The sequence below is a fragment of the Muntiacus reevesi genome, chromosome 12, assembly GCF_963930625.1.
Source record: "Muntiacus reevesi chromosome 12, mMunRee1.1, whole genome shotgun sequence".
Classification (NCBI taxonomy): domain Eukaryota; kingdom Metazoa; phylum Chordata; class Mammalia; order Artiodactyla; family Cervidae; genus Muntiacus; species Muntiacus reevesi.
Genome location: NC_089260.1, coordinates 75,137,900 through 75,162,709, shown reverse-complemented (window position 1 = coordinate 75,162,709; position 24,810 = coordinate 75,137,900). Strand labels below are relative to the sequence as shown.

General features: G+C 54.7%; 1 protein-coding gene across 3 annotated transcripts in view; it reads left to right on the top strand.

Moving 5' to 3' along the window:
- Positions 1-24,810, top strand: part of SLC45A4 (solute carrier family 45 member 4) — a 64,839-nt gene that overhangs the window by 11,250 nt on the left and 28,779 nt on the right. For all 3 annotated transcript variants that reach the window (XM_065903197.1, XM_065903196.1, XM_065903199.1), the window contains one exon: positions 23,167-23,808. In XM_065903197.1, coding sequence (XP_065759269.1) covers positions 23,565-23,808 — 244 coding nt within the window. In that variant the 5' untranslated portion in view covers positions 23,167-23,564. The remainder of the gene's footprint in view (positions 1-23,166; positions 23,809-24,810) is intronic.

Genomic DNA, 24,810 nt, shown 5'->3' with positions numbered 1-24,810 from the left:
GGCCACGTCCTGAGCAGCCCAGGTCAAGTGGGGTTGGGGCTTCAGGCCCCTTGTGCACAGGCCGCATCCTCCTTCCCCAGGGCTGTAGGCGGGCTCCGTTCCTTATCTGCAGGGCAGCCTTGGAACAACTTGAGGGCAGTTTGAGCCCCATGATACGTGTGTGCCGGGGCTGATGCGTGTGCTCTGGGCTGATGCGTGTGCACCGGGGCTGATGCATGTGCTCTGGACTGATTGATGTTTGTGCGCTGGTGTGATGCATGTGTGCCAGGGCTGATGCGTGTGTGCTGGCAGTGCAGTGAGAGGCTGGATGAGGGAAGAAAACCTGGCCTGGGTCGGCTCTGAACTGGGGGTGCAGCGCCTGGCAGACGGCCTGGAGCCGGGTGCGGAAGGAAGAGCCAGACCGTGTCTGAGGGAGACGGCGATGCCCAGACTCCTCGTTTGAAGTCGGCGTACAGATCAGATTAGAGTGTTATCTGGAGTACGACTTGTGTTTGGTTATGAAACGTGAGACCCATGTTTTGCTGACCTGTTTTTTTCTCACTCATCCCTCCCAGCTCTGTCTGTCCTGGGTTACTTTTCTAAATGAATGAGCTAATATAACATACAGAAGGTTCAAAACAAGCTCATTATCACCCTGGCGAGCCAAGTAAATAACATTTACTCAGGACTCCTCTATAGACGTCAGGGCTCGCCAGGCTGACTTTATTGCATTTGACAGAATGACGGTTGTTTTACTCACAGTGGTTTGTACTTTTGTCTGTTCATTTAGGATCAGCTCCAGAAAGTGTGGTTTGATCTTTCTGCTGTCACCATGTTTGTTTCATAAAACCCCCAGCTCTGCAACAATCAGGGCTGCCCTTGTTGGTTTCTGTTTCTTCTGCCTTTTTTGTTTGTTTGTGCCTAAATTGCTCAACTACATTCTAAAGGAAATTACAAAAGGAGGGACTGACCTTGAAAAGCTATGAGAAGATGATGTAACGGCCACGTCACGGCAACAATGCCCCTGACCGGCTGAGTGACCGTGTGTGTGCCCTGCTCCCTGTCCCCCAGCCAGGGTGGCTCTCTACCCAGTCGGGCCATGGATCCTCTGAGACTGAAAGGTATGGACTTCCTTCTCACAAAAATGTGGAGACACCATCTTAGGTGTGCGTCACGGGGTACTTACGGCTCTCCTGGCACCCCTAGGACGTAGGCCAAAAGTCCCTGTCTGGAGACAGGTCACGGACCTGCCAGGTGGGCTACCTGCTCCATCTCCTGAAGCGTCTAGCTCTGGCCTTGGCTAGAGATCAGCCTCCAGGTGATGGCTGGCGGTGTTTTCTAACTGCCATGATGGGGAAGAGCAGTGACTGCCCAGCGGACTCAGGCATCCATCCCGGGCCCTGGAGAGCCTGGAAGCTGTGAGCAGAGCCCCTGCCGGGGATGCTGTTGTGCCTGTGACGTTAGGATGCTCCAGTTCACTTTGTGGGGAATGTAGGGTAGTTAAAATTAGCAGCGAGAGCCTCTGAGAGTCAAGGTTGTCCAAGAGCGTTGAACAGTGTCACATTGAGGTCAGGCTCGGGGTGGCGGGTGGAATTCCCAGCCAAGCCGCAGTGGAAGCATCCGGCCTTCAGCTGCAGCTCGCAGGGGCCCTGGTGTCAGCTCTGAGAGGGTCTTAAGAGGGGCACCAGGTTAGATTTCTGATTTTGCCGCCCCTGATGTGGTTACCCCAGAGCCAGATGCGTCACGGCCTGGGGAGTGGGCCCCCTGCACCTGCAGGCTCCCCGTGCGTGGATCCCGAGGGCGGCTGCATTGTGCAGTTTCATAGTATAAAGGACTCAAGGCCCTCTGGGGAGTCCTGGGCAGAACAGTACACTCTTTTGTGTGTGTGTATTAAACAATGTATGTAACATTGTTTATCTAACTGCATAGTGTAACATACTGTAGCACACATAATCAGACATATGTAATGTGTGTGACAGTCTACTACTATCGTAACATGTATATTATTTCAAGCTCCTGAGGGGGTGTCCCGGGTTCTAGTTGCCCCACCAGCTCCTTTTCATTGATGACATGAGGGACAGGGTGTTTGTTAGGACCGTGACATAGGGTCTGAAGCTACAGTGCCAGGCATCCGCTGGGCCCGCTTGGCTGGCTCCTGATTCAGAGGAGTGGGGGGCGGCCTCCTCCGCTGAGTCTCTTTGCTTGACAGAACAGGAGGGCCTGGGGTGTTCTCCAGCCTTCCCTGTGGGCCTCCTCCAGGCCCCCTCTACAGAGGGACCCCGCTGGTCTCTGGCAGGCGGCCACTTAGTTCCTCTCGAGACAGGCCATGTGATCCTTTCCAGCCCATCTCCTCTCAGCTGGGAAAACCTGGAAGTCCCCCATGCTTATAGCACCACCTCTTCATACTCTCCAGATGAAGAGCACACAGCCGTCCCTGATAATTCTCAGCAATCTGTTACCCCGTCTGCAGCCCTAAAGATTAGAATCCCGTCCTCACAGGAAGCCGCAAGTCAAATCACGTCTTTGTGACTTTATGGTCCACGCTCATGCTTGTCTGCCCTATGTGAAAGGTGAAATAGAGGTTGTTTTGAACTAAAGACTTTTGATCTGGCCAGGTTTCTATTTCCGCCTGGAAAGGAACCAGCCTGGCCCCTGCTTGGCCCTCACCTCCCACCCACCCACCCCGTGAGCCGCAGGTCTCCGCGACCACTTGACCCCTGAGTTTGGGGGAGGGTTCCCACGAAAAAGCAAGACCAGAACGGGTCTCTGGCCTCTCCCCTCCAGTTCCCACTGGTTTTCCCAGCCCAGCAGCGACACTGTTGACAGGCTCACGACAGCGCTGGGACGCAGCATCGCCGGCTGGGCTGCTCTTTGTCCCCCTGAGGGGACAAAGCAGTCCCCCTGAGGGCCGAGCAGTCACCATCCTGCAGCTTCTGGGCAGGCAACCTAGTGCCTCAATTTTCCCATCTGCAAACTGGGGCTAAGAACGTCATTCACCACATTGGACTGTTGCAAGGATAGAGCGAGCTTGTGCACACAAAGCTCTATGGACAGTAGTTGGCACCTAGGAGGTCCGCTCAGAGTTTCAGCTGCCATGACGCACCCACATGAAGCATGAGGATGCAACACCAGGGAGAGGCTTGGCGGCTTCCACGAGGGATGGATGCGCTCCAGTGGGAGATGGGACCTCCCAGGCCCATGCACGCCCGGGTTGGGGGCGGGAGCGCGTGCCCTTGTGCGGCTGGGCAGGAAGCTGGCGGGGGCCGGCAGCTGGGCTGGCCCAGCACGTTGGGCCGTGCGTCCTGGCCAGGGCCATGGAGTCGGGCGACATGTGAGAAGAAGTGTGTGCAGGTGGATGTGTCGCTGTCCACTGTGTCCCCTGCGCTGGGCCACGAGCATGGGGTCGGGTCTGTGAGCACAGGAGAGGGTGGGGGCAGCGTGGGACCGAGGGCCTCACCCCACCTGGGGCCCTGTGGGCAGCAGCCAGCCTGACTCCCGGGCCCAGCGTGCGCCCGCCGCAGCCCTCGGGGAGGGTGGTGTGGTGAGCCACACCGTGAGCCTTTTATGGTCTGAAGGTTTTTCTCTCTTCTTTTTTTTTTGGGCCACAAGCGCCCGGCTTGTGGGTTCCCTGACCAGGCATTGAACCCATGCCCCCCACAGTGGAAGCGCTGGGGAAGTTCCCCAAAGTGTTTTCTTGACAGACTTAACCAGATGCCCCAAAGAATAACTTCTTTAACCAAATACATAATTTTCCTATTTGTAGTTAACTGCCTTTAATTGGCTGTTGCGCCAGCCCGGCCATCCTGCCACTCCCAAGGATGCTCCGTGCTCCCTGGGAGACACGGGGAGTGCAGGCGCACCACGAAGGGTGCTCCAGGGGGCCAGCCCTGGGGGGCTCAGTGGGCTTCGGAGGAGGGCGGGTGGTCCCGGGGGCGGTGCACAGCCTGCTCTCCTGGCCCTGCGGGATGCCGGCTCCCTTGTGCAAACACCGCCGTGCCTCCAGGTGACCTCACCTGTCAGCCGTCAGGGCAGCTGAGTCATGACGCTGTAAATTATATCCGCCAGGGCAGGTTTGTAGCTGCGGTTATGTCTTCTCCCTGTTAAAATTAGTGTCGAGGAGAGAGTGAGGTGGTGCGCGGAGTTGCTCGCCCGTCACTTACAGGCTTCCCACGGGCCCTGCAGGCCTTTGTCCTTCGATGGCGGTGCCCTCGGTGTGCGGTTCTGAGTGGGATCAGAGCTGGTGGCTCTGGGGGAGGAGGGACAGTGCCCGCAGCCTGGAGAGAGGCAGCGGCCCTGGTTCCCCATCTGCCCTGTGCCTCTGGGCTATTCTCAGTGTCCAGGGACGGACGTTGACCCCACGAGGGGCACCTCGCCCCCGGCGGCTGGCCAGGATGGTGCTTTCGCAGGGCCGGCCGCACCCAGGTGTGAGCGGTCTGTGAAGGGCAGTTGCTTCTGTTTGCTGAGGGCAGGTGTGCACGGGGGGAAGACAGCGGTGTCACAGGAAGGCTGCTGCTAAGGGGACAGCGAGCGGGGTCTCCTGGGCCTGCTCCCACGGGGACAGTGGGCAGGAACTGGGTCCGCTGCAGATTCGTGCCGTCACTGCATTGCGCCCGACGGGGAAACGCTCGCTTGGGAGCGGTGACTTGCTCTGCTTATGTTTGCCTTATTCTGGAAAGGCTTTAAGCTGGTTTAGGAGTCTAAAGGTTCAGTAAGGTATCTTTGCAGCCTGCATGCTTATGTGTTCTGCTGTGGTCTGTTTCCAGTGAGCGCCTGTGGAGACTGCCCCCTCCCCAGCCTAGGAGCTCCCCGGGCGTGCAGAGGGGCGTTTGCCGCTAGCCTCTGTGGGTCCTCCTTGTCTGTGCCCAAGCCCCGTCTTTCTGGCCCAGAGTTGAAAGCCAGAGGGACCATGAGGTCAGACTCCCGCCTTCCTGGGCTGGGAGGAGGCACAGGCTCCCAAAGGGCCGGAGCCGAGCTGGGCTCCCTTGTGCCTTTGAGGCAGTGTTCCTTCAGGAGAAGCCCAGAAGGATGGCCCCCTAGGTCTCCCCACCCGCCTTCCCCCATGTGACATCCCCCCACCCGCCGCCTCTTCAGGCTGACATGCGGCCTCAGGTGTGTCCTGATACGCTGTGGACACCCAGCTTGTGGACTGACGTCAGGGGCTGAAAAGCCTGCTCACTGGTTCTAGAAGCATTGCTCAAACTCAAGATGGAGTGTCTTCAGAGACTGTTTGGGGAAGACTGAAATCTCACGCTTGCACACATCCTGGGCTCCACTGCATGGGCCTCAGGAAGTGTGTCCAAGCCCGTGCGTTCAAGACTCTTTGCTTCCTCAGTGTCTGTGCCTGCCCCTGCCCACCCCCCTCCCCTTCGCCTGTCGGCCTTGTCTTGGGGTGTGCGCGTCCTGGGGCACACCGTCTGAGCGTGGGTGCAGAGGGTGCGGAGGGGACGCAGACTGGCAGGGTGGAACGGGGGCTGGTGGCTCGGTGGGGCTCACACCCAGCCGGTCCTTGTGCATGCCAGTGGGACACGGGTCTGGGCCGCACCACGGGCCTGTCGCCCTGGACTGGCAGTCGGCAATGCTGTAGTGAGGAGTGGACGGACATGGGAATGGCCTGCGCTGCAGCCCTGGCAGGGCCGGCCGTGCATGAGGCTGTGACTCTGAGCTCAGAGTGACAGGTGGGTCCCTGACCTAGGAAGGCCCATTGAGATATTGGGTGTTGGGCATGGTCCCAGAGGCTGCTGTTGTGGAACCCATCAGGCCGAGGACCCGGAGTGGGGAAGGTGGGGACCCATGGTCCCTTCTTCGCTGGACCTCCAGAGATGGTGAGCTCGTGCTTGGAGGGAGCCTCCTGGGGTGGGGGACGCCCGCTGTGGAGCCAGGCTGACGCTGAGCCCCAGTTCCAGCCGCGTTTCTGGTTCTGCTCCTTGGGTCACCTGCTCCCTGCAGTCGTCCTGGCTGGGGGTCAGCGCATGGAGGGGACACACTGGGTGGCCGGAGCTGAAAGAGCGCTGACTCCTTCCCCTGTGAGGCCCCTGGGGACAGAGATGAGCCCTGGGCCTGGGTGGGGGCTGCGCCCAGGGGGACCCCCCAGAGGGGGCGAGAAGCTTCCTGCGTCTCGGCGTCTTCGCAGGACTTGGACGAGCAGAGGCCAACTTGGCACTGGATTGCGCTTTTATCCCCCAGGAGAGAAACCAAATAAACAGAATAGAGTTACTTCGGGCCCCTGGCCAAACGAGACATATTTTGGATCTGGTGACCTTTTTCTTTGGGTCATTGTTCACTGGAGAAGGTTTTGACCGTATTCCATTTCAGAATAGGAAGAACAGCTTATTTTTCAGAGTGGCAAATAAGGAAAAGAATGAAAGTATCTCGGAGTCTCTGTTTCCAGAGGCTCCCCCGGGAGGAACATTTTTATAGACACCACACATCCTCGCCAGCCCTGGCCAACTTTCCATCCCAGCGTGCCAGGGTGTGCCGTGAGCCGGCCGGCGCCTGCCCACGTCCCTGCGACCCGCCAGCCGCATCGGGGCCCCTGGGATCTTCGAACCTCAGCATTTTCACGACTGCCCTGCAGGAAGTCAGTGTCGTCACTGAGTCCCAGGGTGAAGCAAGCACTTGTGGCCGTAGTCAAAGCCAGGGATGGCGGTGTGACATCAGCCCTCGTCGAGGTCACAGGAGACGCCCCACTGCCGCCATCCTCAGCCTTGGTACCTGGCTCAGGTGCAGGCCGCACATGCGTGACCATACAGCAGGGGCGCTGCCTTGCGTGGACACGCGTGTGCTGGGCACCGACCGCCAAGTGCCGTGGCCTTTCCTCCTGGCAACCCTGACCTCACGCTGCTGCCGGGGCTGTAACTGAGTGCAAATCCCTGTCTGCATTGCCGCCTCTCTCTGCCTCTGAGCCTCGGAGAGGCTGTCCGGAGGATCCCTGTGGCTGTGCACCGAGGAGATGAAGCCCGCTTGGGCGGGGCTGCGAGATTGCCCTGAGTGCCTCGGCAGACTGGGAGCTGGTGTCGACCTGGCATTTCTGGGGAACCCGAGGTCTTCTTGGTGTCCTTGTTTGTCTCTCCTGCCGCCCGCCTCTCCTGTGTGTCCCGGGGCGCTGGTCCCAGGACGCTGCGTGGGAAGCCCGAGGGGGCCCAGAACCTGGGGCTGGCAGGAGATGGGGTGACCTAGACATCAGCCTGCTTGGAGGGGGCCACTGCTCGCTTCTCGAAGGGGTAAGCACACCAGTGCCCCCAGCTTTTCTCAGCACAGAGACTCATGTTGTCCTTGGGGGTCCTGGGCTTGACTCCCCACTCCCACGAGGCTCTGCATACAGCTCAGGACATTGGAGGGTCGTTTGGTGGTGAGGTTTTGGGGTTTGGATGTAGCAAACTGTAAAATAACAGGGCTCGGGTGACTTATCGATGATGCCCGGTACCGGCCGCCTGGTGCTGGGTCCATGTGGAGCCAGCTCACACTCCGGGGGCCGCCCTGCCAGGCTGGGCGAGGCCTTCTGGACTGGGGTGGAGGCTGCTCATCCCCACCTCGTCCAGCTTGTGCCGCTTGCAGGGAACCCCGGAGCCTGAGGAGGCGCGGAGACTAGCGCTGGCCCGAGCTGTGGCCGCGTGTCCAGGCTGCAGCCACAGGTCCCAGGCTGCACGGTGTGCCCAGACAGGCGAACATGCAGGTCAGGCGCAGAGCCCTCCTGCGGGGTGGTGCACATCTGGGCGTCACTGTGAGGGGCCGGGGGAAGGGACAGGGTGGGCACGGTGCAGGGGGGGAGCCCCTACCCTGTGGCAGCCACGGCTAAGACCTCCAGCCCTGTTGCCCATGGCTCCTGGCAGGCGGGCAGCATGGACACAGGCTCCCTCATGGTCTTGGCCAGGTCCGTCCCCTCCAGGCACCTGGAAGTGGGGGTGTGAGGGTCAGAGGGAGTCCCTCGGCCAGCTGGCAAGTTGCCCGCCCCGCTCTCCTGTTTTCTGAGCCTGCCCCTCCTCGAGGGTCATCCCAGGGTCGTCCTAGCAGCAGGCAGGTACCTGACCAGGTACCGTGCAGGGGAGGTTGTGGTCAGCCGCTCTGTGCCTGCCTTTATAGAGAGAGGCTGCGCTTGGTTCTGATAACCGAGTAGAATCCTTAAATTTATGCTTTTGTAATAACTTTGTCACTTTTAGTGACAACCCCGGGTCAAAACCCTCATAAAGCCAACAGTGTCGTAATCATTAGAGTGCCCTCTTGTCTTTCTGGGCTGTCTACGCCCAGAGAAGAGCCTGCCCAGTAGCTCAGATTCTCAGGGAGCTGGTTCCCGGTGTTGGGTGGTTGGGGTCCTTAGGACTGAGTGCCTGCCCGGCGCCTCCCCTGGCACACACGTGGCAGGGGGCTTCCAGAACGGTCCTCACGGCCCGGAGGCCTGTGTTGCTGCAGTGTGACCGCCTCTCCAGGTGGGGGCCGTGGGTGGAGGCTGTGCATGTGCTTCAGGCGGCACCCACGTCTGTGCTCCGTTTCCCACCTCGAGGTCAGAAGCTCAGCTGCTTCCGGGGGTTTGGGCCCGCGGGATGCTGACCCCCTCTTCCATGCAGAGCTTGCCTTGCTCTATCTCGAAAGCGTGGCTCACAGGAGCCAGGATGCCGGGGTCCAGGTCTGGGGGACCCTGGCTGAGTCTCCTTCCCCACCAGGTTCGGGGAGCCCTTCTCCTTGAGCCGCCCGCTTGCCGGCAAGGCTCTCGTCTCCCCTCGCGGGCCTCTTGTCCCCTGGGCGGCAGCTGCTGCTGTGACTTGGCGTCCTGTCCCTGCTGAGCGGCACGCTGACAGACTAGACGTGAAGCTGCCCCAGGTGAAGTCAGGGTGAGGGGCAGTCTGGAGCCGGTCATGGGCCTGGCCCTCGGGGTGCTGACCCATGGGGTCCCTGGGCGTTGCCCTTGTGGCCCACCCTCCCCCTGCTGCCTGCATCTGGTCACCAGGAGACTCACCTGTCTGTCAGGAAATTAAGTTTAAATCAGATTTGAGCAGTAACGCTCCTTGTTCGCATTCATCTCAACCATCATCTTAAAATCTCTCCTTTTAATTGACTCCGTTCTCCAGTTCCTTCTGTCTGCCGGGTGATTTGTGTGAGCGCCTGGCGCTGTGCCCCTGATCACCAGCGGCCCAGGATGGGCTGCAGGGGTCCCAGGGCCTGGGGACCCAGGGTGAGGCGACTTGCTCCCCTCCCGCTGCTGCTGTCCCTTCTTCTTTTCCTTTGTAAAACTGCTTCTTTGGCAGCTTTCACTTCTCATGTAGGCAAGTCCCAAGCTAATATTTATCCTGTGAAGTATCTTAAAAATGCTGGAGGGCAAGTTATTTGCAGAGAGCTTTATCAGTCTTTGAAAGAGAGTCATTGTTACGTTGATAAACTGAGGCACTGCTTACAATAGCCAGATTGTGTTTGAACTTGCAACCTTTAATGCAACAGTTAGTTTTTGTTAACAGATGGAATCCTGTTGGCTGTTCTGGTAAAGAGGTCTTTATCCTTGTGTTTTTTGTTTGTCGCTGGCATGCACTGGGAGAGGGGAGACCTGGCGCCGAGAGCTGGTTTTGTAATACATTCAGGTGTTACTCATTCTATGATTGGCAGGCTTTTCAGGAACGCGGACTTTGTACATGGAGCCCTCGGTTTTTATGAATCGTCCCTTTAAAAGTGGAGCTGCTGCCTTTCAGAGGGGAGCTGGCCTCACCATGCAGTCTTCAAAGACTCAGCGGTGTGCAAGAAAGAAAAAATGATAGAAGTAACAAGAATGTGCAGAAAGTGGTATTGCTTATGGGTGGTCAGGAGGTTTCAGATCTAAAGGAAAGCACTCTGACGATGAACTAAGAACTTTCCTGAGGCCGTTACTTTTCAGTGGAAGGAGTGCTTCCTGGGTCTTCTCTGGAGCCCGCTTCCCTACAAGGCAGCCCCTCTCGACTCTGAGCGTCCAGGTAGGAGGTGGGGATGTCCTCTGGCGCTGGGAGGGTGTCCAGGGCCTTAGCACCAAGCACCCTCAAATTCATGCCCCTGCCTCCTGCCTGGAGGTCCAGGGTGGAGGTGAGTCCTGCGGCTTCTGTTCAGGGACAGAGGTGGGGACTCTCGTGTGGCTCTGATGAGAGGCAGGTCCAGAAGCGAGTTAAGCCTTAGTGACCAGGGGCTGAGAGCCCAGGGTGGGTACGGGGCCAGGCCGGTGGGGGCAGAGGGGCCTTAGGCGGGCTGTGCTGGGGCTGGAGGCTGGGACGTGGGGACGTGTGCCGGGACGGGTTCTCCTTGGAGGGGCCCGAGGGCGGGTGCCCGGGGGGCGGTGCCTCTGCCCTGGAGAGACCTCAGTCAGGACCAGGCACTTCCTCCTGGGTCAGCTGACTCTGGCTGCTGACTCGCTGTTCCTCCCTGGCCTCAGTGTTTCCCTCTCTGTCCCTCCTTTCTGACTCAGCCTGCACTGCGCACGGAGCTGCCTGTGGCCTGAGCGGGGCCGAGAGCCCATCTTCATGCTCTCCTCACTGCGGCCACACAGGTACACACCCTGTCCGCGCCCCAGTGTCCCTGTGGCTGCAGAATCCGTATTTAAAAGGTTGATGGTTAACTGAATTGTTTGGGGGATGCACTGAGTTTCTGCAGGGGAAAAAAATTCCATTTCTGGCCATCGTGACTCTCCAGGTCATTTTCTAGGTGTGCCTCCCACCGCTGTCATCTCCAGAACTTTTTCTTCTCCCCCAACAGAAACTCTGTACCCCTTACGTTTATTTATTTGTTTCGGAAGAATTCCAACTTTTTCATTTTTGTCCTTTTACACAAAACCAAGAAGAAGAAATAGAACTGCAGAAGTAGTTAATTAGTAGAACACACGTACACAGAAATCTGGATAGGAAGACAAGCTTATTTACAATGAGAAAACACACTTTTTTTTTTTTACTTTAAGAAAAAAGCTGCGTCTTTGGCTGCGCTGGGAGCTCACTGCTGGGCGAGGCCCCCTCTCGCTGCCCAGGCTGCTTGCCACGGTGGCGTCTCTCGCTGCGGCTCGTGGGCTCTAGAGTGTGGACTCAGTCCCTTAGCTGCCCCTCGGCTTGTGGGATCTTTGGACCAGGGATCAAACCTGGTCCCCTACACTGGCAGGCGCACTTCCCTGGTGGCTTAGACGGTAAAGAATCTGCCTGCAATGCAGGAGACTCGGGTTTGATCCCTGGGTCAGGAAGGTCCCCTGGAGAAGGGTATAGCAACCTACTCCAGTATTCTTGCCTGGAAAATTCCCATGGACAGAGGAGCCTGGAGGGCTACAGTCTGTGAGGTCACAAGGGAGTCGGACACTACTGAGCGACTGACACTTTCAACACTTTTCTTAACCACTGGACCACCAGGGAAGTCCCCTTATATTTTTAATGCATCTGGAAACCCATCATCACTGGTAAGTTTCTGTGGTCTGTGCTGTATGTTCGTAAATTTACGCTTTGGAACCCCACCTAGCCCTTCCTCCAGTGTTTACGTGGCTGGCAGATGCGTGGGGACCCTGGGCCTCCTTTCCGGCTCAGACTCTGTTTCCCGGTGCTGTGTTTGTGTCTGGAGGCAGCATCCTTTTGCTGGCTCACAGGCTGTAATCCAGTTCTGGGATGTTGGGTGAAGGGGGCAGCACTTAGTCCCAGGTGATGTCAGCACCCATGGGTTAATGAGTGGGAGAGAAAGGTGCTTGTTGGTGTTTGCAGCTGAGAAACTTGAACTCGGGCTTTGACCTGGGGAGTCCGGTGCCATCTGGGCCTCAGGAGGGGCACGTGCTAGACAAGCATGAGAGCTGCTCAACCCCAGATGGGTCTGTTTCAGACCTTGCAGGGCTTTTCTGTCTTGTTGCTCGTGGCCTGGAGAGAAGAGGGTTGATCCCTGACTCCTTGATGGGCATTATGCCTGGGAGTGGAGGCTGGCCATGTGTACCCCTGAGTGCAGTGCATTGTGGGAGAATCCTTGATGAACGAAGCAGGCGGTGATGCAGCTTGGGATGGGCGCCTGGTGTCAGTCCAGTGGGGAGAAGGCTAAATAAATAAAGTGGCAGAGCGAAATCTGAGCTCTAGGAGGGGTGACAGGTGCTATCGGCGAAAAGCCCTGTGATTGTGCTTGGAAACTGGAGTAGCCGCTGAGTGAAGGGCCTCACCAGCGACACAGGACAGAGGGGTAGCGTCCATGTACCGGACTGTTTGCGAGGGACCTGCTGCTTTCCTGGTGGGTGAACAGTCTTCAATTACTTTATTGCTGATGACAGATTGGGAAGAGCTTCTGTGCTGGTCCTTGGTGATCAGCTCTGAGTCTTTTAGTGGACCTGCCAGAAGCTGAGTCCACAGTTGGCTTTGCAGACGTGCCTCCCCACCCTTCATCCCCATCCAACTCTCTTGGGCTACCTGGCCTTGCAAGCCTGTGTCAGCATTCTCTGGACCATCTGAGATTCAGCTTCATTGTAGAACAGTCCTGAATGTCATTCCACATATCAAGCTCTTACGTGAAGTTTGGATAGGGAAACTAAATTAGGAAATAACTTTGGGTCATATAGAAGCAATAACAATATATATATATAATGGTGAATCACTTAGAATACCCCTTCTCTGCATTCAGCGTTGTTGTTTAGTCGCTCACTCGTGTCCGACTCTCTTGTGACCTCATGAACTGTAGCCCACCAGGCTCCTCTGGTCCATGAGATTTTTCAAGCAAGAATACTGGAGTGGGTTGCCATTTCCTCCTCCAGGGGATTTTTCCAACCCAGGATTGAACCTGCGTCTCCTGCATGAAGGGGACGACAGAGGATGAGATGGTTGGATGGCATCGCTGACTCAATGGGCATGAGTTTAAGCAAGCTCTGGGAGTTGGTGATGGACAGGGAAGCCTGGTATGCTACAGTCCTTGGGGTCGCAAAGAGTCGGACATGATTGAGCGACTGAACTCATGCATTGGCAGGCAGGTTCTTTATGGCTGAGCCACCAGAAAGTTCCTCTCTGCGTGCATACCTTAAAAAAAACTTTATGGGACCATTATGTATAGTTGATTTATAATGTGCCTTTTGTGCCTATTATTGGGCACATTTCCACGTCAACAGGTAATCCCACAATGTGGAGTTTGTGTCAGAATCGATCTCCATTTACACGAGCAGGTTTCTCAGTGGTGTTGATCCACAGACTGTACAGGCTTTGCTTTTCAAAGAGTAGAATTGCAGGATCAAAGGGTATTTACATTCTGAGGCTTTCAGTATCTACTGAGAGGACTGCAACTGTGAGAAATCATTTCTGATAGAGTCGGGATGGCCGGGATTAATCCCACAGGTGATTGTGCCACTTGCTGTGAGCGCGTCAGCCCCGGTGACCCAGGAAAGCGCTGGCCCTGAGTCGCAGACTTCTCCAGACAGCAGGAGGATTCAGGTACCAAAGCGGGCTTCTTCATCACAGATCCTCGGGGGCCCTCAGGTTAAGGGGTTGCTCAAGACAGAGGGCAGCTTCCTGAGCTGATAGTCTGGTTGATGCCCTCTGGGAGGCTCCCTCCCCTCCGGCTCGGGTGATGTCCCATGCACTCATCCTGAGCTCAGAGGGGAGTGGGCCCTCCCCTGTGCCTGCCTGCACTGGGGCTCCCCAGCGTCCTAGGACCACACCCTCCTCCTGGTAAAACAGGACCATAGGTGACTGAGACAGTGGGAAGGCTTAGGAAGGGTGGAAAGACTTCACAAGGTCTGCAGTGTGCCTTTGGACCACGGTCTTGGTGGCTCAGCAGCGCCTGGCAGTCCTGTAAATGGTGCAGACATGACTCATCCCCGGTGCGGTGCGCTGACTTCAGCTGACTTCAGGTGTGTGTGTGTTGGGGGCGGGGAGGGGGGGGGAGCGGTGACTGCAGGATGTTCTTGCTGGTTGTCTTGATGGTCTTAGTAAGAATGAATGTAATCCCAGACTAAAGCTGTGTGTGTTCCCTTCATTCACCAAAATGCTAACCTTTTTAGAGAACTAATTTTGATTTGAACATTTCTCAAATATATTTCATACTTCTTCACTTTAAAAACATTTGGCCATTTTGTGTTCACTTGACACATGGACTGTAATTCAAATAATTCCGTGTTGTTCACAACAGTTCAGTGGTTTCCAGCACTTCCTCATGGAGCATTGCATCCTCTTTGCCTGTAAGGGGACTCTGGACACTTCTTTGATTTGATACAAGTACCATCAGAAGGTTTCATTACAGCTCTGCAGTCTTTAGTGGTAGCCCTTAATTATACCCTTGTCCTTGAGGTCTGTTTCTGTATTTTTTTCTTTTCTTGCCTGTTCCTTGAGGTTTATGGGATCTTAGTTCCCCCACCAGGGACTGAACCCAGCCTCACAGCAGTGAAAATGCAGAGTTCTAACCAGTGGACCACCAGGGAATTCCTTGTTCTTGATTATATGTATGTAAAGTGAGGAGTCTTTGTTTTCATTTTTTAAAACAATGTTTGGAAAAAAAAAAAAAAAAACACAATGTTTGGTTGTTAGCGCGCCCCCTTCGGCAGCTTGCCTGTCTGTAACACACTGTAGGCAGCAGAGTCTGTGTTTGTTGGTACCTGGCCCGGTACCTTAGATGAAGTGCTGAGTTTTGGGGAAATACCAGTCTCCTCTGGAACTGTTGGCAGTGGCTGCCCAGTCGGCCCTAGGTTGATCCTAAAGCTCGGTTTTCCTGGGCCAGTTGGGATTCCAGGTGCAGTGTGGTTTAAAAGCTTGCTGCTGTTTCCATAGCAGCCAAAGCTTTATCCTGACCCTAGTGGCTTAAACTGGCAAATTGATGCTAGAAACATTTACAAGAAGAGGAAGGCAAAAAACCTCTCGGAGATTTTTAATTGGAAAACAAAAACCCTCCTACTCACCTGACGTGCAAATGAAGGAGAACAGGGTAAAGGTCAGAGGTGAGAAGTCAGGTGAACAGGTCTTTGTTTTTAGTAGAAGGTGAAAGTCATGGAAATGTTTTCTCTGGGGACTCAGCAGTTTGTCCTTGTTTCAGGGTCACTTCCTCCGACAGGAGCATTCTGAGTTTTGCTTCAAGTGTGGGTCGCAGTTTCCTTCAGCAGTGGGTGAAGACAGCTCCTGTTTGAGCATGTTCTCGGGCTCCATCCTAATGCCCTGCCCCCCCAGCTTTAGGAAGTTGGAGAGCATGTGGGGTTTTTTGGGGTAGTGGAGCGCACTGGGTCTTTGTTGCTGTGCTCAGGTGTTCTCTAGTTGCGGCGAGCAGGGGCCACTCCTCGTTGCGGTGCACAAGTTTCTCTTGTTGCAGAGCACAAGCTCTAGGCACACAGACTTTGGTAGTTGCATCACATGGGCTCAGTAGTTCATGCTTTCGGGCTTACTTGCTCCGTGGCACGTGAAGTCTTCTCAGACCAGGGATTGAAGCTGTGTCCCCTACATTGGCAGGCGGGTTCTCACCCACTCCAGATGGTATGTGCTTTGATATGATTCAGTATTAAACATTTTTGCTGTCATATGAGCTGTCACTGGAGCTTGCCACGTTTGCGTCCATGTGCCCTTCTGCTTATTTGACCTGATGCTGTGCTTTTAGGTGGTCCAGAGCGACAGCCTCCCCAGGGTATGAGGGCAGGGGCAGCATGGAGCCCCGTTCGGCGGCGTGCGTGCTCTGTGTGGGGCTTGCAGGGGGCTCCCACACACCCTCATCAGAGCAGACCGGCCCCCCCCAGGTCGTCTGGTGGAGGGGAGCTGAGCCTTCCGTGCTCCCCCTCATCCTGCTGTACGCTCTCTTCCCAAGAGATGACTTTTAGAAAGTAGTTCTTAAGTAGAGTGTGTTTTGAGAGTAAGTTGCAGTATGCCAGTTTACAGGAATTTAAAAAACCATCTCTAGGAGGGTGCGCTTCCTCCTGTCCTGATGACGCACAAGAGGGGCCACATCCCCGCGTCCCTGCCAGGAGGACTGTGAGCCAGCCTCCCAGGGAGTGGGCAGCCTGGCCCAGGCTGGGTGCCCTTGATGGGGAGGTCCCGGGCACTGTCTGGGGAGGGACCAGGGTGCCTGCCGGGCCAGGGAGTCACAGAAGAGCTGTCCGGGAGAAGCGTGCTGGAGTGCCTGGGCCCGGCAGCTCCTGCTGGTTGCTGGGATACTAATCCATTGAGAAACACTTTAATTAGACTGGCTTGTTACAGTGTAGCAATATTTTCATCCCCTCGCTCCCTGGGGCCCCTTTCCAGATTTCCTTTGATTCAGTCTCTGCATACTCAGAGTATTTGACACACGCAGTCACATGCCTCCTTACTCCCCCGCCCCCTCTGCCTGCACCAAGTTCCCAGCAAGCCGATTAGAAGGCACGTCCAGCATGTGGTGTTCGGCATCTGAAGTGCCCTCGGCCAGGTCTCGTGGCACGGAACACACACAGGCGAGGTTACGAAGTCACGGACCAGTCATTTCTACCTAGAGGGGCCGCGGGTTTTCGGGCCAGGTACCTGCGGCTAGAGGCTCCCAGCTGGGGCGAGCAGGCCTACAGACCCTCGGGCCTGTCCCCAGAGCTGTGGCTCAGTGACGCAGGGGAGCCCTGCAGTCTGCATTTTCAAACATGCTCCCGTGGCCTTCCTGACTCACACGGATCCAGTGTGCCGGTCCATTCGGCTCCTGTAACAGGACACCACGTGGGGAAGTCCAAGACTCTCTGTTTCCTGCCTTAGGGGGACAGAAACCGCTGGTCCTGGTACTGTTTCCATAGCTGTGCCTTTTCCAGCATGTCCTATAGTTGGAATATGGCAGTATGTAGCCATCTCAGATTGGCCTCTTTCATGGAATTAATGTGCATTTAAGGTTCCTCCATGGCTTTTCATGGTGTGATGGCTCATTTCTTTTTAGTGCTGGTTAATATTTCATTGATGTACCACAGATTGTTGATTCACCTGCTGAAGGACATCTGGGTTGTTTCCAAGTTTCCGCCATTGTGAATAAAGCTGCTATATAGCATCCATGTGCAGGTTTTTTTATGGATAAGTTTTCAGCTCCTTTGGGCAAATACCAGGGAACACAATTGCTGGATTGCATGCTAAGAGTATGTTTAGTTTTGTAAGAAGCCACCAAACTGTCCTCCAAAGTGGCCATACCAGTCTGCGTTCCCACCAGCAGTGAATGAGGGTTCCTGTTGCTCCACATTGTCGTCTGCATTTGGTGCTGTCGGTGCTCTGGGCCTGGACCGTTCTAACAGGCGTGGAGGGGTGTCTCACTGCTGTTTGAATTTGCATTTCCCTGACAACAGGCGCTGGGTGTGGAGCATCTTCCCTGCGCTCGTCTGCCACCTCTGTCTTCTCCGGTGAGCTGTCTGTCCGGGTCTTTGGCCCACCTTTATAACTGAGTTGTTCATTTCCTCACCGTCGGGTTTGTTTTGGATAGTATCCTTTATCACTGTGTCTTTTACAAGTATTTTCTCCCAGTCTGGGGCCTGCCTTCTTCTTCTCTTGATACAGTGTTGATTTTATGTTGGAAATCAATGGCATTTCTGAAATGCTTTGAAGGACGTAACTTTATAAACAAATTTTTACCAGAATGTTTTCCCCATTCGTATCAGGGGTACTTTGACTTTGCTTGATTCCATTTCACACCTTTTTTACTCTTGGTCCAGCAGCTGGTCTTCTTTGGTATGCAGCTGTCTGCCCGGTTCTGCCGGCTTCGGCGTTGTCCTCGGTTAGTCACCTTTGCTCTGCTCGTCTGGAGAGGGAGGCCACAGTGGGCTGATTGGGGGTGGGGGGCTGTGCTTTGGTTGGGTGGGTTATCTGAGGCTAATAGCTGACGATGCCTTATGAAAATGTTAGCATTTTCATTTCTGGGGCGTTTTTCGAGGGTAGAGATGCCTGACTTAGACGGTGAATGTACAAATCAAACAGCCGTTGCCACAAACCAGACACCACAAAGCACGGGCTGCTTGTCCCGGTGCCTGGAACGCGGTGCACGCACATGTGCGTGGGGCCAAGACAGGAGCCAAGGTGCCTGAACCCCCCTCCAGCCATTCTCCGGCATGTGTGGGTCCCTGACCTTCAAGGTCATATTCCCGTCGAATACTGTGACTTGCATAGACTCTTAATTGCCTGTCAAAAAATTATGCGTCAGTTCAGTTTTTGATGACATGAAGTTTACAGCCAGCTTTTCTACACGGCACATTGTAGGAAGTCACGTGCTTTGGCACCAGGCACCCTGATATTAGAAGCAGGACAATAGAGGAAGTTGTTGATTGGAACAACTGTACTTTCACTTGCCTCGGTGCATCTGCGAATCACAGCCAGGTCGTCGTCAGGGAGGCTCCAGAGGGAGGCCTGATTTCAGAGTCGCTCCGGGCTCGGAAGAGCCTAGTGGAACAGGTCACAGCGGAAACCTCTCCACTCTTCCCAGCAAGTTAGGAGGTGGCTTTCGGGAGGCAACAGCCTACTAGTCCTGATTCCTTCCGTGTGTTGTCACACTTTAGCTTGGGCCTTTTACATCAGGTGCTTCAGAAGAAAGCATTCTCACGGTTTTAGATGTTGTAATTAACAGTTCTAGCCTTTCTCAAAAACAGCTTCCGTAAAGAAAGCAAGTTGCTTGCTGTGTGAGTACTTCGCAGCTCCTCACTACCAGAGTGAATCTGGCTTGGGGGTGTCTGATTGTCCCCTAAATGGAGTGACAGACACCCTCCTTGCTCACTCCTTCCTTTTCTTCTCAAAGCCGCTCTCCTTCTGTCTTCTTGCAGAGCAGAGCCCCGAGGAGAAGGGCCCCCTCGCAGTGGGTGGGGGGTGGGGGAGGAGGGATGTCAGAGCCCAGGGAGGGGGCGGCGTGTGCCGCCTGGGTCCCTGCTCCGTGTCCTGTGCAGGTGCTGTGCATAAATCGGACCGAGGGGACCCAAGTCCAAGCCTCCATTGAGCTGGGGACTAGTGCATCTTTGTGCTGCTTAGACTTGCTGTCAGCCTGGTTATATGGTTATAGCCTCCTCCCCCCAGCCATTCTCACTCAGACAATTAGAGAACCAGGATATCAAGTTAAAATACAAAACCATGAGCCTTCACTGGATGGGAAAGGACCCACTTGGACTTGCCAGGGTGTTGGAAATATCAGAACTGATTGAATGGTACCTTTTCACTGTGTGTGAGTTATACCCAAGGAAGTGAGCGAGCCCTGGTACCCTTCACGTGCACAGTCAGCCACTGGGAAGGTATAAGCAAGGGAAAATCACATCCGCAGTGGCCACAGAAAAGATGAAATCACTAGGAAGAAACTTCACAAGAAATGTGCAAAACCGGAGGAGGAACGTGTTGAAATTCTCCTGAAAGGCACTGGGTTTGGACTCGGGTATATAGAGAGACAGCCCTCAGGGTGGTGGTTCTCCTTCAGCTAATTTATAAAATCAGTGAAATCTCAGTAAAAATACTGACATTTCCCTCCAAGAGCTAGTCAAACTCTTAAAGGTCATTTGCTCATAGAATTCGTGCAAATAAACGTGCCAGAGTGGATCGAGATTCTGGGGGGAGAAACCGCGAGAGGGAAGGTGTGTCCTCAGCTCAGGGCCTGCTGGGGGCCCTGTGCCTACAGAGCCTTTGCTGGGCTGGGCAGATGGTCTCGCTGGATGGAAGGGGCACAGACCCAGTGCAGACAGAGTCAGTGTCGGGGAGAGGAAGGCGGAATCTCCCGAGTGCTGGGGGTGGGCTCATAAATCATGCAGAAGCAACTGGACGGCCACTGGGAAGGTGGGACGCGGCGAAAAGTGGGGGGGCAGTTCTTCTGCCTTGAAGCCTGGGTCCTTTCTGCTGCCCCCTCGAAGGAGTATCAGGGCCAGAACTGGAGGGTGGGTGAGCCCCCCGACAGGCCACAGCGCCAGCCCAGCCCAGCCAGGCCCCCTTCTGAGCAAACTGTGCACACGACCATGGTTGAAGTCTGGAAATGCCCAGTCCCTGGGCTGCCAGGTTGGCCAGCAGATGCCCCACGTGAGGCAGGCTCTGCTGACCAGTTAGGTGGCCGTGCCCGCCCCTGACCATGAGGGAGATGGCAGGTGGCTGGATCCTCTGCCTGGAAGAGTCCCGGGAGGGCAGGCGGCCACCACCATCACCACCACCACCACTAGGGGCTCAGCCCCCACAACCTTCTTTCCAGAGGCTATGGCTGGGCCGTTCTTAGACATTTGGTGAGGACCCCAGGTGTGAGGAGGGACTCTGGTGTGGAGACTCGCTCTGCACCACAGAGGGGGCGCGCTGGCAACTGGCTGGTGGTCTGGCGCCAGGCCCTTCGCTCCCCCACGCACGGCCTTGGCCTCCTGGGCTTCCTGGCCATTTCTAGCTGATTCTGCAGGCCCTTAGGCAGGTGCAGCCCTGAGCCTGGGGTTGGAGCCTACAGCCTGAATGTGACCAAGGCCAGGAGGCCGGCGGGGGTTCCTTCACTGCCCCTTGGCGGCTCTCACCTTCTATTGAAAATAAGTGCCAGGTAACGCCACCTCCTGTGGCCTGGGTGACTGACTGGGAGGGGACAGCTCGCACCCCTTCCCACTTACAAACCTGACCCTAGACCCCTCCTCGGGGAACCACTGTCCTGAGCTCACCAGTGTCTTCTCTTCTGCTTTGCGCAGAGGCTGGCTTAAGAAAACAAAGGGGAAGGAAGTGTGGTTGAGTTTGTAAGTTCTGGGCTGGTTGACTGATTCAGTGTGATGAGGGTTTCAGCGTTTTTAAGAGCACTTTTCCTCTTGTTTAATAATAACCGTAGGAAACAGTCGCTCTATGGGGCACCCTGGGGCTGCAGGATGTTGAATCCATCTCTGGACTCTTCCCCCAAAGCATGATACCAACCCCTGCCTCCAGTCCTGAGAACCAGAAACATCTCCAGGCATCGCCCAGTGCCCCCAGGGCTGAGCCTCACAGCCTTAAAATAATCCTAGTGCACTTAACTGCAGAGCCTTATTGCCTCAGTGTTAGCTGTTGCTGAAATGACTCTTCAGTCTCCGACACGCAGTTGTTGTTCACTTGCTGAGTCATGTCCAACTCTTTGCGACCCCATGGACTGCAGCACGCCAGGCCTCCCTGTCCTTCACTGCCTGCCAGAGAGCTTGCTCAAATTCATGCCCATTGAGTCGGTGATGCCATCTAACCATGTCTTCCTCTGTCATCTCCTTCTCCTGCCCTCAGGATCAAAATCTTTTCCAGTGAGTTGGTTCTTTGCATCAGGTGGCCAAAGTGATGGAGGGTCAGGATTATTCCTTCCAGTGAGTAGTAAGGATTGGTGTCCTTTAGGATTGACTGGTAAGGGACTCTCAAGAGTTGTCTCCAGCACCACAGTTCGAAAGCATCAATTCTTCAGTGCTCAGCCTTCTTTATGGTCCAATTTTTAACATCCGTACATTACTACTGGGAAAACCATAGCTGACTAGATGGACCTTTGTCTGCAAAGTGATGTCTCTGCTTTTTAACACGCTGTCTAGGATTGTCATAACTTTTTTTCAAGGTGCAAGTGTCTTTTAATTTCATGGCTGCAGCACTGTCCACAGTGATTTTGGAGCCCAAGAAGATAAAATATTCCACTGTTTCCACTTTTTCCCCATTTATTTATCATGAAGTGATGGGTCCAGATGCCATGATTTTCATTTTTTGAATGTTGAGTTTTAAGCCAGCTTTTTTACTCTCATCTTTCACTCTCATCAACAGGTTCTTTAGTTCCTCTTCGCTTTTTGCTATTAGAGTGGTATCATCTGCATATCTGAGGTTGTTGATACTTCCCCTGGCGATCTTAATTCCAGTTTGTGCGTTAACCAGCCCGGCATTTCTCATGATAGTGGCTCAGATGGTAAACAATCTGCCTGCCATGTAAGAGACTTGGGTTTGATCCTTGGGTTGGGAAGATTCCCTGGAGAAGGGAATGGCTGCCCACTCCAGTATTCTTGCCTGGAGAATTCCATAGACAGAGCAGCCTGGCAGGCTGTAGTCCATGGGGTTACACAGAGTCTGACACAACTGAACGACTTTCACTTTCAACTCACAGAGTTTGCTTTATTTCACCGTGACTTTCAGGATATATACACAGTGGTACCGGGGCGAGGGGACAGAACTAATGGGTTTGAAGATTATAATTAAGTCCTTAGGGTCTCAGAGAAAACTGGTTACAGGGATGAAATGAGAGAGTGCTGCTAAGGGTTCAGGCTGGGTTCTTTAATACTGTTCTGTTTACATTGTATATATGAGAAAGTGTCATGATAACATGTTTTTAAAAAAAGATTGTAGGAAGGTGACAGTTTGGAAACACTGATTTTAATCGAGATGATTGATTGTATGGTAGAGGACATTTGTAAGTTTGATAGAAGTCACAGGTGAAGGCTGTAGTTGTGAACTTGTAGTGAAGTTGAAGACATAAGAAGCAGATACATAGGTTGGATCCCTTGGACCTGTGCTTGCCCGAGAAGTTTTGGTGGAAGGAAAGAGAGCATGAGAAAGCCTCAGTTTGGTGGAAGAGTGAGGCAGGAGCTCTGAACCCCCAGAGTCAGCAGCTCAGCTTTGCCAGCAGCCAGGCCAGGGACCCCCTATCTCTTCCAAGGCTCCCTGAGAAGGGGGCTCAGTGAAGACCACCCCTCAACTTCTGGTCATTTCTGGGGTGGAAAGTAGGAACTAGATGTCGGGTTAAGTGAATATTAAGAAGAAATATTTTTATTTAAAACAATTGAAATTTTTTGGTAAGATATCCGCCCACCGACCTATCTTAATATAGTCACCTATTGTGTGATGTCAGGTCCCTTCAGCTTGAACGGAGGTCCCTGTCCAGGCAGCAGGGATGTAGGTGCATCCTTGTCTGGCCTTCCATGGAGGAGAGGTGAGGGGGAAGCTTCTAGGCAGGTTCTCGGCAGTCGGCACCTGCTCCTGGCGTATGCGTCCAGGTGGAGACTGGGTCACCGGTACCAGGGTGGGAACACAGGGCCCGGATTTCGCGCCCCCTGGAGTGCACCTCGACGTGGTGGTCAGCGTCTGGCCCTTGGGCCCCAGTGCCTGTGGTCGGTCCCTGGCCTGGCCAAGGAGCAGAAACGGGGAGCTCCTTCCATGCCCTTTTCTCTCGTACCCTCTCCCGATGTTGCCCCGGCTATATCCTCCCCCAGGATCGATTCCGTACTGGAAAACGTTTCTCCGGGCACTGGTTTTGTTTTCTCCGCAGGTGACTCTGTGCTCTGCTCAGAGAACCAAGGGCCCCGGGCGGGCCCGGATGGCGGGTGGGGGTGGGTGGCCCCGGCCCGTGTGACCGGCTCTCGCTCCCTTGCAGATCGCCCAGTCACTCGATGGGGCACGCCGGCGGCCTACCTCCGTGTGTCACCTGCCCGCCTCTCAGCAGCGAGGAACGGAGCTTCAGCACCTCTTCAGTAATGATGATGAAACTGGTATTAACTGAATGGCATTTATGGATTTTTAACTCTAATTCACAGTAAACCAGAAAGCCATATGCTCAATCCAACCAAAAATCGTTCTGTTTTGCTGCATGTCTCACCCGATTGTGAGAAGTTTCAAGATACCTGTTTGTACAAAGAGGAATATAAGTGTTACTTGCCGGAGGAGCACAGCTGAAGCAGAAAACGAAGACGTCTTAATTTATCCTTAAAGATATATGATAGAATTATTTATTTAGATAGAGTAAAGAGATATATATATATATTTTTGGTGGTGATGAAAATGGCTCCGCAGAATGCCGACTCAGAATCTATGCAAGTTCAGGAGCTCCCAGTGCCCCTGCTGGACCTGCAGAAGCCAGGGAGGACGGAGGCGGAGACACGGGATGAGACCGTCAGCGAGGGCTCCATCGACCGCATCCCCATGCGCCTGTGGGTGATGCACGGGGCCGTGATGTTCGGCAGGGAGTTCTGTTACGCCATGGAGACGGCGCTGGTCACGCCAGTCCTGTTACAGATCGGTAAGTGCCTGCACGCGGGTGCACACGGGCTGACCACGTCCCCGGTCTCCCCTCGTGGCAGCCTCCTGTGTCAGCGGGGCAGGGCCGGCGGGGGTGGTCCTCCAGACATTCATGTGGGGTCAGAGGCCCTGGCCAGGTGGTACTGGATGTCTGGGCACATGTGACCTTCTGAAGCTCTGACCTGGCACACGCTTGCCTCCCACGAGGTGCCACTTGCCAAGCCCTGGACCCACCCCCACCCCCAATGTGGCCACCAACTGCGTCATCCTAGCCGAGCCCGTGAGCCCCCCACCCCCACCCCCAGTGTGGCCACCAACCACGTCATCCTGGCTGAGCCTGTGAGCCTCGCCCCAAGTGTGGCCACCAACCACGTCATCCTGGCCGAGCCCGTGAGCAACCCCCCTAAGTGCTTTTTCATAGAGTGAGATGAATCGCAGGTCACGTACAGGGCAGGCACCTACTCAGAATAAGGCCTCGCTGTAGAAAACTCTGAAGCATGCTGTTTTCTTTATTTTCATCTTGTTATTGGCTTAAATAGAAGTTTATTGTGAAAGTTAGGTGCCTGAATGATGGGTATTTCCAGAAATACTGAGATTCTCAGAGATACACTCTGAAAATAGTGTCATCCCTTCCACATTACCGCAGGGAATGTCTCAGGCCCTAAAATAACATGGTCAGAATATTTAATTTTTCTCATTGTCTCATTGTCTAAGAAAGTCTTAAAATCGCTAAACTCCCAACTTTGTAAGAGATCCGGGTAAGGAGCCAAACTATTCAGAAGCATGCTTCATTCTAGAATTGCACATGTGCGCTGTAAAATATTTTAAAACTCTTATTTATTTTGGCTATCCTGGGAATGTGTCTGTCTCTGAACACGATGGCGTGCTTCTTGTTTAGAGCGCACGCTCAGGCCTGCCTGGCGCAGGTCGTGGGTGAAGCGGCGTCCCCTTCAGGGCTGTGGGCAGGGTCTGGTGCAGGTCCCAGCTCAGCAGTGCCATGCTG